Raw genomic sequence first — 12,311 nt, 5'->3', positions numbered from 1 at the left:
TTGCGGGGCTGGTTTTCACATGCTTTTCCCCTTCTCTGCCCGTGTGGTGGTTTCGCCCTTTCCTACATTTGTTTTTCCTGAGGAGCTGCCAGCACGGCTGAGAGGCTCAGCTGTGCCCTGCGGTGGGTCCATCGAAACCGTCCATGTCCAGCACGGGGCGACCCCTGGCTTCTTCTCACAGGGACCTTCCCACTAACCTGCCACCTGCACCTAATACAGCAAAGCATTGAACAGCTTATACATTGGGCAGTATTTGTGCAGCTTTGTGTCTTTTCTGTCTCAAAACAGGTTCTGCTACTTTGTTGAAAATGCAAAACATGCTTCTTGAATATGAACAGAGAATAGAACGTCAGAAAAATCGGTATAAAGCGCTCTCAAGAGAAGTAAGGAAATTGGAAGATGAAAGGGAGGAGTCACAGTTCAGAGCGGAGAAGACTCAAGATTTGAAATCCGTGTCGGCTCACCAAGAAGCGGAATGGAAAAGGGGTATCCAAAGCCTTAGGTATGTAAATTGTGGTCTGATAATGTATTATCTTGTCAGTGGTTTTGTTCCGAAAGACACTGATGGTGCAGGCAACAGGATGAGAAGTTCCCAGTCTTTTGGGTTTGGGTTTTTTGAATCCCGTGGGCCAGTTATGCTATGAAGTACATAATGTGAGAGGGGAAAAACGTCCGGATACCAGCTCCATGTACAGTCTTCTGGATGTTGTTCTAACTTTGTTTTCTAGCAAGAAAAGAGCAAGAGAGTGTGTACGGGGAAATCAGATTTATAAGAGAGATTTGCGAGGTGGTTGGGTGTAGGTTTTTTTTTCATTTTGTCCTCGCAGCTTCAGTTGGCCTATAATACTAGGATTTCTGGTAACTCCACCCAGTGCAAGTCAAAGCAGAGCTTAGAGCATTTGTTTGCTTACCTGTTTGTTTGTTGGAAAGGTCAAGTTTGGGATTGCCCCTTTCCCCACACTCCTGAGCTAGACCCGGAGGCGTGAGGTTTCTCATCGCTGTTGACATCACGTCCGACAGGGGTGGCCAGCAGGCACCGTAGGCAGTTGAGCAAGGACAACTGCAGAGCCCTGGCCTGGGAGGGGAGATCTCCTCGTGGTGATCCCCGGTGGGATGGCGTGGCTGGGGAGCTGGCCCAGCAGGGCCAGGCGGCCCAGGCAGAGCGCGAGCTCAGCAGGAGCCACCGTGAGCTGGCAGCTGGGGCGGCCCGCAGCGGCCTGGGCTGTCTGGGGGGCAGCAGTGCCAGGGCACTGGGGGCAGTGAGTGCCCACCCCTCCTCAGGGCTTGCTGAGCTGTGTCTCGAGCCCGGGGTCCGGTTTTTGGCCGCCCAGCCCAGGAGATCTTGCCCAGCCCGTGTGAGGTCGGCAGGGAGATGCCGGGCTGGCGCGGGGGCAGGAGCACCAGCCCTGTGAGGGGAGGCTGCGGGAGCTGGGCCTGGGGGAGTTGGGCCTCCCAGCGCGGGGGAGGGGAGTACGAGGAAGACGAGGCCGGTCCCAGCTTGGCCTGGGTTTGACTTCAGCAGGTGTTCAAAATCCTCAAGCATCTGTCAAGTATAAAGAAGTAGTATTTTCATTCTAAGTGAATTCTCCAAGCAGCGTTAAATTTATACTTTAAAAGTTACACTTTTTGCGAAATTACCCTAGAAATTACCTGTAAAGCTTTTTCCTTGCAATATACGCCATTCAAATACAAATGTTTCTGTCAGTCTTTCAAGTAATTTTAGTGGTGGTTGATTCTTGTTTTGCAGAATTTCTAAAGCAGGCTTTCAATTGGCAGTTCTTCCCTTACGCTGACACTTGATTTTTTTTTTTTTTTTTCTTGTTGACTGTTGTGAGTATATGGGAAAAAATAGTCAAAATAATGATCAAACACAAAGCTGCTTGCTTGTTTGGGTACCGTGGGCACACCATGGACCGTTTTTTACCATGTCAGTGCTTATTGCTGATTGTTTCAGTTGGTAAAGAAGCTGACCTTCCATAAGGCTTTCCTTGTAAGTCAGCTTCAAAATGAAATTGCTGTAGTTTCTCCCAGAGGTAGATCCGACTGGGGTTTAAAACTGTTTTTAATCGTATTCAGCTTAAACCCCATGCATTTCTGAATCTGGTTTTGAACACTGACATCCTTCTGGAGTAAACGGAAGCTGCTTGTCCTGCCTGTGGTCAGCAGTTGTTTTAGACTTACAGAAGGCTTGCTGAAAAATTGTTGGGTCTGCCATAGGTAAGTGGCGTGCTGATTCACCAGTATTGCTTCTGGTCACTGAATCCGTAATGTGTAGGCACTGCTCAGTATACTAAGAAAATGTATACTAACCATAGTAAAAGTTTACGATGCTTTGATCTGATGAGACCACAAACTCCTTTTTCAGCAAAATGGCTGTAATATGAAGATGGATTTTTTAAATTTTATTATAGAAGTGTGCACACTGGTGTGAGTTTCCCTATACAAATTTAAAAATAACTGATAAATCACTCAACGTTTTTTTTCTGTATCTTGTACAACTGATACCATGCACAATGGAATGAAGTTAGAATTCTTTAAAAAGTTGAAAAGTACAGTAAAAATATGAACTCTGAAAACGTTTAACATTTTTTATGGTTTGAGTTGTCTCTGCAAGTTCATCATGTGGAATATCTACTTTTATATCAGTGCTTTTATTTCTCAAATACTCCGTTAAATCCCAGATCTTCTTTGAAACAAGAAGAAGAAAAGAGGCTCAGAGTAGAAGTGCTGTGTGAGAAAAGGAGAGAAGACCTCCGAAGGAAAGAAGATCAATGTTGTAAAGAGATGGAGGAGAAACAGAAACTTGAGTTACAGTCTAGGAATTTAGAAATGGAGTTAAGAACACTGAGAAAGCTCTTGAAACAGGTCTATTAAATAATGAATTAAACCCTTTGTCTTATTTTCTGCTTCTTTTCAATTGTATTCCAGTATGCCTAGAGAAGGAGGCGCTTTGTTCACGGAAGAGGCGTTGGATAACAGTTGTCAAATTTTGAGGACAGTAGAGTACATTTGGTTCACAATTGGGCTGTTCGTTTTTTTTTTTTTTTTTTTTTGCTTTGCAGTTTATTATTCCTTTTTTCCTTTTTCAAAATTTAGGTTTCATTTGTATTTCAGGCAAAGCCTGACCTTTTTTTGAATTACTACAAAACATCCTGTATTTCGCCTTCTTAAATTTTCATAAGAAAATTTAAATTTATTTATTTATAGGTGGATTATCATAACGGTGGGGAATCAAAAATGTTTTCAAGTATGCAAGGGAGAATGGGAAGATGTATTGCTAGCTCTGTTTTTTCTTAAGATGCAAGCAGTTTTATTGTATTACTGTAGGTTGAAGAGGAACGTGATGAAACACAGAGACAGCGCTCTCAGGAAAAGAGGGCCAGAGCCCTTCAAGAAGGAATTTTGAACAACCACCTTGGGAGACAAAAGGAACTAGAAGAAGAGACAAGAAGATCTATAGGAAAAAAATCAGAGGTAAGCAGATTTTTTTTCTAATAAATTACATTTCACCATGTTTGTTTTAAAGTCATAATAAATCTTACATAACTTTTTCTGTTTCTTGATGTTTATTTACTGTTTACCAGTGTAACTTATCTGGGTAAATACCTTTCTTGTTTTCTCTTATGTCTAAAAGTTCTGGAAAGCAGCATCACTCCTGTATGTACCTGAATTACTTGTGCAAGTCGGAAGCTAATAGAAGACACTATTTACACCGTTTCTTAACCTATCTGTTATTTTCCATTTCATAGACATTTTGTCATCGCTTTTTAGGCTTTCTAGCAGTGAAACACCTAGCTACCTATGGCAAGGTTGACCAGGAAGAAAGTTGTTTGACAGTGTTTGTGTTTCCATTGCTTTTATTTTTTAATTAGTTATTCCCTTATTGAACTTACTTCAAGTATGCCTTTCTTTGCCACCTCCACATAACTAAAATTTTATGATCGACTCTCAGCAATGAATTCAACTCTCTGTAAGAGTTAAGAGTAACTGGAGGAGAAAAAGCAATCATAAACACTGTATTAAAAAAGATCTTGAAAAGAGTTTACTGAATTTCCTAAAGAATGTGCAGTGCCTTGAAGCCTTTTTGTTCTTGGCTGTGCTGCCCAATAAATGTAGGGTGAATGTGTTTAAGTGGGAAAAAGTTATACATACAATAAAGAGGAAATATACAGGACTATTGCATTCCGGGGGTGATTGAGTCTTATAGCTAACTTTCAGTAATACAAAAGGATAAGTGTTCAGAAGACATTTGAGAAGGAAAATACCCTTTCTGGCCTTGTTTTTACCAGATCTGTAGCACAACTAATTCAACCTTAAAGGCAGTATTATAAAGGCATGCACATACAAGAAAGCGCTGTCATTTTAAAAGCTTTGGTTGCTGGTTTAAGGGGGGAAAAAACCGTAACTGTATATTTGGGATGTTCATTTAGGTTTTAAGGCTATGTTGCACTTCCGTTGGGTACGTACGTTGTACATGTGCATGGGTTCACAGAGTAGCTTATTGCCTGAAACTTCATCTTTGAAGTCATGCTTCGGTACTAGAAATGTTAAAATGCAGTTTATTGCTGCAGGTTTTTTGTAGATTCATTTCCCAATTGGCTCTTTATTCATTTTCCCTGTCATTCAGGAATCCCGCACTGATAGAGAACAGGATCTGTTGTACAAGAATCAGTTACTACAAGATGAGATTGCTATGCTAAGGCTAGATCTCACTCAAGTAAGACTTAGGCACCAGGAGGAACAAGGAAAATATTTAAAGGAAAATGAGACCTTGAAAGAAAAAAATGAAGCTCTCAAAAAGGAACTTAAACTGCACAAGGAAGCATTAAGACAAATGTTTTTTCAGTTCAACGCGGAGCTGGACTTAGTAAAGAGAGAATCTGCAGTGCTGACTTCCAAACTTGAGCAGACAAACAAAAGCAAAGACAGACTAGAGACAGAAATTGAGTCATTGCGTTCCTCCCTGAACGCTGCAGTTCAAGAACTTGAACTTCATTTGTCATCAGAAAGCAATGCTGAACGAAGATTTCCCAGAGAACGTGATGAATGCCTTTGCTTGCAAGTCGAGCTCCATCGTGACCTCTCTGACGTGCAAGAAACCAACAAGAGCTTGTCTCTGCAGCTGTGTAAAGCTAAAAGCAAAGCTAACAGGCTAGAAAATGAGCTTCACCAGTTGAAGCAAATGCTCGGAGAAAAAGCTTTGCTTTTAGAAATGACAAAAAAGAATTAAGTCAAGGCCAGTGTCGGGCAAAGGAATGTGATCAGGCTCGACAACTTGAGAAAGATCCAGTAAGCAAACTTGTAATAAAACAGGAGTCCCTGCAGGAGCGATTGGCCCAGCTCCAGAGTGAAAACCTTTTTACTCCATCAGCAATGGGAAGAGATGCAGAACAAGAGGATCATGAAAGAAAAAATAGCGGATTATGGGCAGGACCGGTTTAATGACATTTTCAACAAACTTAGAGCTGATACAGAAAAGCAAGTTTATCTAATAGAAGAGCGAAACAAGGATTTAAATGCCAAGCGTACTGATTTAAGGGAACAAGTCTTTAAATACGAGACTGACGTAGTAGAAAGACAGGTAAAGTATATGCGTAGAAAGAACAATTTAAAGTTTGTCCGTTCTTGAAATTAGTTTGTTCCTCCAATGTATCCGGTGTAAGTTACATGCATGGGACCAAAGAATACTCATTTGTTCTGGTTTGTTATGTTTCCCTCGGAATTGCGGAAAGTTTTGGCAACGGGGATATTAGTCCTCAGATCTAAGCAGAGAACAGAAAAAAGGTACCCAAGTCTAAGCTTTGATCAAGAAAGGTGATTCTTCTCTAGAACTTTTTTCCATCTATTTTCCTTAGTCCATGTTATGCCCTATAGAATAGTCTAAAGTATTTGATGGTTTTGATGTAAGTATTGCACTGATGACATGAATGAGAGTGGTATAAAAGGAGGAACCATCCAATACACGAGGGCTGAGAAATGAAGATACAGAGAAGTGAAGTGGTTGGGGACAGATTTATATGAAGCTTCTATAGAGGGGAAAAAAGAGGTTCTCTGTAAGCTGCTATCAAGATTGAAGAGTATTAGTAATGTCCAGCTGTTGATTTCTGTATGTGTTTTGAGGGTTCTGAGGGGCCTGCCTGTTCCTCAAAGTTCATGTCAGACGGTGACCTTAAGCTTTCTCTTCTATGATGTGTAGCCACACTCCAGCAGTACTGTCAATCATTGTAAACTGTGACTTGCTTTGTATTCTTACTACCAAAATAATGGGTTCCTTTTGAAGATCATGTGAGAGAGTGTGTGTGTGTATATGTATATAGCTATATATATATATGAGCTATCCAGATTTTTGTAAACCTAATCTATCAGTATTTCTAAAACGAGCTGAGTAAGAAGACTACAAGAGGATGTGATTCAACATACCCTTAAAGTGTATCTCAAAGGAGCTTTCAGATATTTGTATTCATTTAATTGTATTTGTATAGTGAAGAAACAGAAGAAAGAACAATCTAACACAAAGTCCTGCCTTCAGTCACCAGAGTAATATTTGCAGTCAAACTGTGGCTCTTAGATCACAACAGATTTCTTTGGGTTTTGTTAGAAAAAAATACCCGATTGCAGTGTGTTCCTGTGTATTGTTCAAGGAAGAACAATACCTGAGCCTTTTTTATGTGTTAGGAAACAGGAATCCTCATGAACAGCTGCTGATAGTCAAAGGTGCTCAGCTGAGAAAGATGACGAGAGGTCATCATCTGTGCAGATGCCTGCTGGTGGCAGGCAAAATTTCATACTTTTGGGTTCAATCTAGACAGGTCTAACCGTATAACAAAATAAGTTAAAGGCGTATTTCGTGTTCTTAGAACTTTCTTCATGCTAATTTAACTGTTTCGTTAGGGCATGTTTGGACAACTGCAGCAGGAGCTTGCTGCTGCACTTAAAAAGCAATCTATGCCAGAAGCTTCACTTGAAGTTACTACGCGCTACCACAGTGACCTGGAGAGAGACAAGCTGCGCTTGCAAAAGGAGTTGGAAAAAACGGTGAAAACTAAGGTAGTTAATGTCTGTAACTATATGAATAAATCTGAGTGTAGCTGTTGAAAGCAGGAGCGAATGTTGTCCTTTTGCACCACCTTATGCAGTGTTCTTAGGAAAACTGAAGTATAGAGGGAACCAGAGGAGCTTTGCAGGAAAGCTGTAGGGTGATTCTGTGTGTGTGTGCATGTCATCTTATCCCCCAAAGTTGTAACCTCATCCTGTCGCTTCTAGAGTATTCCTTCTTCCCACCAGCTCCAGCTGCTGTTCTTGGTTATGGTTCCTAAGGTGTGTTTTACACTCCACGCCAACCTTGGCCATAGGTCTTGGATGGGTGGAGGAGAGCTTAGGCCTGTTTCTGTGTAAGTTACTGCATTCTCCTGCGCTCTTGTCTTTTCCGGCCACCTTACTTTTTCTTCTGCCACTGTTGCTTTCACAGACGCAGAAGCAGAACATGCTGGCTCTGACATCCAAGGACTTGCACAGCACGTGGGAGGAGCACTTGAAGTCAAGATCCCACCTTGAAGAGCGCGTTGCTCAGCTGGACGAGGAGAAGGCTGAACTGTTGCAACAGGTGAGCCCAGAAAATTCTCCAGGCACCGAGCCAATACCCAGGAGAACCACATGCACCTTCTGGTCAGGTTCTTACGTATCATTGTTTTCTGTTATCCCTGCCATTCAGGCTGCGAGTACCTTATCGTTTGGGGGTCATGGAGGAAGCAAATAAAAGCTAGATGGGTATCCTTGTGTAAGTTCTGGAGTGGCTCTGTTGGGAAGAGTTCCCAGTGTGGTTTGCTATCAGTTGAGCACATCGAGCAAGGCCACAGTTCCCAATTCTTCCTTGGATTTTGTGTGGTCATCTTCTGACCCCTTGGTTTCTGGGCAGGTTTAAAATGCTTGATGTTTCCAGTGCGTGTGTGGAGGAGCTGCTGTATGTTTTCAGCGTAGCGGGAGCTTAAAAGCCTTGCCGAAAAACATACTGAAGGAATGCTGGGTAAATGAACAAGTGCTTGGGAAACAAGCAGCGCCTGCCAGTTGCCAAGGGACAGCCTTCCCCTTTTCTCCTTTTCTGTAGAGGGAAAATGGAAGTACAAAGTCAAAACAGCTGCCAGCTCTCCTCTGGTGTGGCTGAGAAAACACCAAGAGGAGGAAAACCAGCATGTGGCTAAGTAAATGGCCACACAGAAGAGGTGGAGGTAATGGCCGAGGGGAATAAAATGTTGAAGAACTCCAAAAGATCAGATTCCTCCACAAGCCCCTGCCTGCTGGTTGCTGGAAGATCCCATGAAAGCTTTGGATGGATCCATGTTCTCCCATGAAGTGCATACCTACGTAATCCCTACTATGAGCAGAGGCACTGCCAAAAGTGTTCTCCAGCATCTTTTCCACCTGTTATGTCTAGAAGAGGATGGCCTTTGCTTCAGCGAGGGCATCTGTTTCTGTAGTTACGTATTGGTCTGTTTGATGTGAAACCTGAAGGGATGGAATATCCTCAGGAATTCCGTCCCGTGGCATTCTGTGGAACGTGGCTAACGGATAGAGACGTCCGGCAGCTTCTCTGTGGAGAGCGCTAGATGCACAGACTGTACGTAGGTATTTTTCCTGTGCTCTGTGTGTGTGATAAATCTTTCTTTTCTCTTTTGAAAGTGCGAGAGTGAAAGAAAGGAAGTGAAGAAGCTGGTAGAGTTGAAACGCCCAGCTGAACTACGTCTGGCCCAAGAAATGAAAAGAAACCTCGATCTGCAGAAAGACTGTAAGAGGGACGGCTTTTTAGCGTGGTGAAGAGGTATCCCTGCGTAGAAGTCATGTTTTATTAAACTTTAGTGTAAAAATAGGTGTACCTAACTGTGAGCAGATGCCGGCCTCGTGTTAGTTCTTGCAAGGTACTTCTGTACACCAGCCCCTAGTTTTCACTAGCTGCCAAAACAACTGCAGGTGCAGGTAGCCCTGCAGTTCTCCTGGGAAAAAGGGAGTCTTTCATTCCTCTTTTCAGGTGAAATCTGGACTCTCCAAGTGTATGTGGCGCAGGAATACTGGTTTTTCCTGGTAATTCCTGGTGTGTCAAGCACGTTAAAGATGAAGCAAGCTGTGTCTGTGCTGTTTACATGAGAGTATGTGAAAAAGTCCAGTTTTGTTCCTTTGCTTCATTGTTTTCATGACTAGTTTGCTGTGCAGGTTGAAGAGGCTGCTGAGCAGAGCTACGAAGGAACTAAGGGTGTATGAGGAGAGAGGGGGACTGTCCCAGCTTAATTTGCAGGGAGAAGTGAAGAACAGGTATTCTGAAGTGGTCAATGAAATTGGCAGATTAAGAACAAAGGTGAGCTTTGCTTTGTTTGGGTTATTGTGGTGTTTTTTCTTGTGAAACCTTTGTTCTTTCTTTATACTTCTTTTCATATTGTTGACTTTTTTTCTTGGCTGTATTTCTGAAATTATTTGGCTGTTTTTTGATGTTCCTTCTATGGTCACAGTAGTAGGCGACTGTAATACTGATGTAGCTCTTAGGGGTAAAGACGGAAGTGTTACGTACACAGCAGTATCTGCGAGGGCACATCAGGGGTAGGCTGTCCTGCAGAGGAAGGGCAAAGCAAGAGCCACAGCAAGGCTGGCAGGGTCTGTGACCACACAGGCCAGGGATCAGCCCCACAGGCCCTCACCAAGAAGAGCAGAAGAGTTCTGGGGACAGTTCTGGGGACAGTAAGCAGAGTCCTCCAAGAGTGCAGATCACCAGGCCGGTCCATAGGGATGGGCAGGTCTGCAGTCCTACTGGGCCGTCACGTCCATGGGTGAGGGTCAGGGCTGAGAGCAGTGAAGGCCCAGCACAGGCCTGGCTGCAGCTTGAGGCCGTGGCAGCATCGTCGGGCTCCGACGGATGCATTCCCTCTCGGAAGAGAGGGGAGTAACGCCACCATCACTCGGAACAGCTCTGTGCAGTTGGCCTTGCCCAAGGTCACCCCCTGAAGCCTGTCTCGGGCACGAGTTGAGCAGGAGGCAGGTGGGGGTTTGCTTTTCGGAATGGTGTCTTTGCTTCCCAGGGCACAATGCAGTGTGAGGTGGTACGGAAAAAAACCTGTAACTTGTTGCTTACTAGTAGCTGACTCAGTCCGTCTTTCCCTTGTCATGGAGGCCCAGAAGTAGAGTTCCCAGAAGTGCTTCTGAGGTTGCTCTGGGTGATAGATTCTAGTTTTTAATTTCGCATCCTTTCTGTCTAATAATAAACAAACAATTCCTGTTGTGCCCTTAACACTATATCCACAGGACCCATCAGCACTCCCTTATCTTCCAAGCCTGAAACTGAATTTCAGCCCAGGCAGCTACCGAAGTCCCTACCAACTAAAACTGGGTAATCACGGGGGGGTTTAATACCATTCTGAAACATTTGACATTGCACAGGAACTGTAGGGTCTCCTGGTCTTGGCTGGGGAATGACCTGTAAAAAACCCAAGTTTTTGTGGCTGAGCATGCGTGCACTTGAAAAAGGACTAGAGAAGAAATACTTCCTCCTGGAAAGAGCACAGAGATGGATTGTGTTTACTCTGTATTGCCACCTTGTAAATAAATTCCTGCCTTTCTTCTAATGTTTGGAAGAAAACAAATACACCCAATTAAAAAATGCATTTTGCTCTCCATTCCCCCATTAAATGGTCAGACTGATTACAGAGGTGCTCTTGAAATGGCTGCTGCTCATAGCCATTTCCCAAAACTCATAGAATTCGGGTTTTGCAACCTGAATTTACTTGGCTGTGTTTTCAACAAAAGTCTTTTTTCTGTCTTTTTAAAATTATTATTTATTATAGCTTTTCCTTCTAGGGATCACGTCTACAATAACAGAACGCTGCTAATACACTGAGGATCAGCTAAGGAAAGTGACTGTACATCAGCCACTTTGGTCGGCGAGAACACTGCCAGAGCGAACAGGCTTGATAAAGCTGTGAAGGCTCATTCCAGAAAGCAAAATGAAGGTTTTAGGAGCTGTACCATTATTAGCGATGAAGAAAAAGAAGGTATTTCACAGGGCTGAATCTTCTCCCTAAAAAGTGGTACCAGATTCCTGTCCTGTTGTCATCAATATTTTCACTGCTAATCACAGTGAAGTGTGTCCCTCTCTCTGATTGAGGATTTCTTTCCCATCTCTCCGTTTTTCACAAACTCATTGGCAAGAGACAGTTTCTAAGAGGAAGAAGTGTGCTGCCAAGGTGTTCCATGAGTCAAACCATCTAGGGTATACTGGACTGTGACATCACCCCAAAACCTTATGGTACTTATAATAAGGTTTCACCACGCTGAACTACCTAGCGGCATCACCGCAGCAGTAGAATAGGAGGATGGTTCCCAACTTATCTACACCAAAGGCGTGACCTGTCTTTTGATTTCTGGACCACGTTTCCATACCCTCAGTGCGCGTTTGTGTTCTTTTGTGGCAGTGCCAGCTCGGCCACATTTACTGGAAAGTAACTTTCTGACCCTGTCATGGCAAGGCAGGTAACTAGATGGTGCCTACAGCCCCCCCCAGCCCCCCTCCCGCTGTATTAACCCTTGCTGTTTGTTCCTTTGGCATCCATTTGCCCAGGGCTAACGATGGCACACAAGCAGGACTGCTCAACAAGCTAGGAGGCAAACTGCTCGCAGAGCTGTTTTGGCCGTAACTCCCTGACGAGATGCCCTTGCCCTGAACGACAAGCGCTTTCCCAGTTTGAGCCATTTGCTTTTAAAACCGACTCGCCCGAGCCCCCCAGCGTGCTCGCAGCGCGGGCCCCACCGGGGCCAGCGGGGAGCTGCTGCTGCCCGGTACGCCGGCACCCCCCGGGCTTCCCGGCAGCGGCCCGAGTGCTCTGCGGGGGGCGCAGCGCCGCCGCCACCCGCCGCGCCTCTCGCTGCCCCCCGGCCCCGCTCGGCAGCGCCGCGGCCGGGCACCGCGCAGGAGCCGCCGGGCACCGCGGGGCAGGAAGTGACGTCACTCGCGCTGGACACGCGCCGGAGCAGACCCCGCCCCCGCCAGCAGAGCCCGCCGGCCGTTTAACCGCCGCGCTCGCCGCTGAGGGAGGCGCTGCCCGCCGCTGCCGCGCTGAGGAGCAGCCTGTGCGCTCGGCTTCCCGCCCTCTGGTGGTTCGCTCCGTAGACAGCCGTACCGGGCCGCTGCCCGGGGCCCCGACCCCCCGTCCCTGCCCCGGGGGCCCCCCCGATCCCCCGTCCCTGCCCCGGGGCCCCCCCCGATCCCCCGATCCCCCTGCCCCGGGGGCCCCTCCGATCCCCCTGCCCCGCGGGCCCCCCCGACCCCCCGATCC

The 12,311-nt window shown here is 45.3% G+C and overlaps 1 protein-coding gene and 1 long non-coding RNA gene across 6 annotated transcripts; both read left to right on the top strand.

Moving 5' to 3' along the window:
• The first annotated feature begins 329 nt into the window (after positions 1–329).
• Positions 330–4,702, top strand: LOC129783599 (uncharacterized). The gene is made up of 4 exons (XR_008745377.1): positions 330–502; positions 2,682–2,865; positions 3,328–3,474; positions 4,628–4,702. It is a non-coding gene; the product is annotated as an uncharacterized LOC129783599 (long non-coding RNA).
• Positions 4,703–5,264: 562 nt separating this feature from the next.
• Positions 5,265–11,753, top strand: LOC129783594 (ankyrin repeat domain-containing protein 26-like). Of its 5 annotated transcripts, XM_055793522.1 has the most exons (6): positions 5,266–5,581; positions 6,892–7,047; positions 7,469–7,603; positions 8,677–8,790; positions 9,206–9,346; positions 10,837–11,753. In XM_055793522.1, exons 1-6 carry the CDS (start codon positions 5,384–5,386, stop codon positions 10,852–10,854), a joined length of 762 nt encoding a protein of 253 aa, XP_055649497.1. In that variant the 5' UTR covers positions 5,266–5,383; the 3' UTR covers positions 10,855–11,753. The 5 variants fall into 5 exon arrangements, with proteins under 5 accessions (XP_055649502.1, XP_055649501.1, XP_055649497.1 ...); XM_055793523.1 differs by lacking the exon at positions 10,837–11,753 and having other exon boundaries at positions 5,279–5,581; positions 8,677–8,815; positions 9,193–9,305; XM_055793527.1 differs by lacking the exons at positions 8,677–8,790; positions 10,837–11,753 and having other exon boundaries at positions 5,265–5,581; positions 9,205–9,298.
• Positions 11,754–12,311: the final 558 nt, after the last annotated feature.

The sequence above is a fragment of the Falco peregrinus genome, unplaced genomic scaffold (genome assembly GCF_023634155.1).
Source record: "Falco peregrinus isolate bFalPer1 unplaced genomic scaffold, bFalPer1.pri scaffold_58, whole genome shotgun sequence".
NCBI lineage: Eukaryota > Metazoa > Chordata > Aves > Falconiformes > Falconidae > Falco > Falco peregrinus.
This window is presented reverse-complemented; position numbering and strand designations above follow the sequence as displayed.

Bases quoted from the DNA above. Each gene is read 5' to 3' on its own strand.
- LOC129783594 (XM_055793522.1), top strand. From the start codon at position 5,384: ATGCAGAACAAGAGGATCATGAAAGAAAAAATAGCGGATTATGGGCAG. The intron at 7,048-7,468 runs GTAGTTAATGTC...TTGCTTTCACAG, and splicing joins AAAAAACGGTGAAAACTAAG to ACGCAGAAGCAGAACATGCT. The intron at 7,604-8,676 runs GTGAGCCCAGAA...CTCTTTTGAAAG, and splicing joins AGGCTGAACTGTTGCAACAG to TGCGAGAGTGAAAGAAAGGA.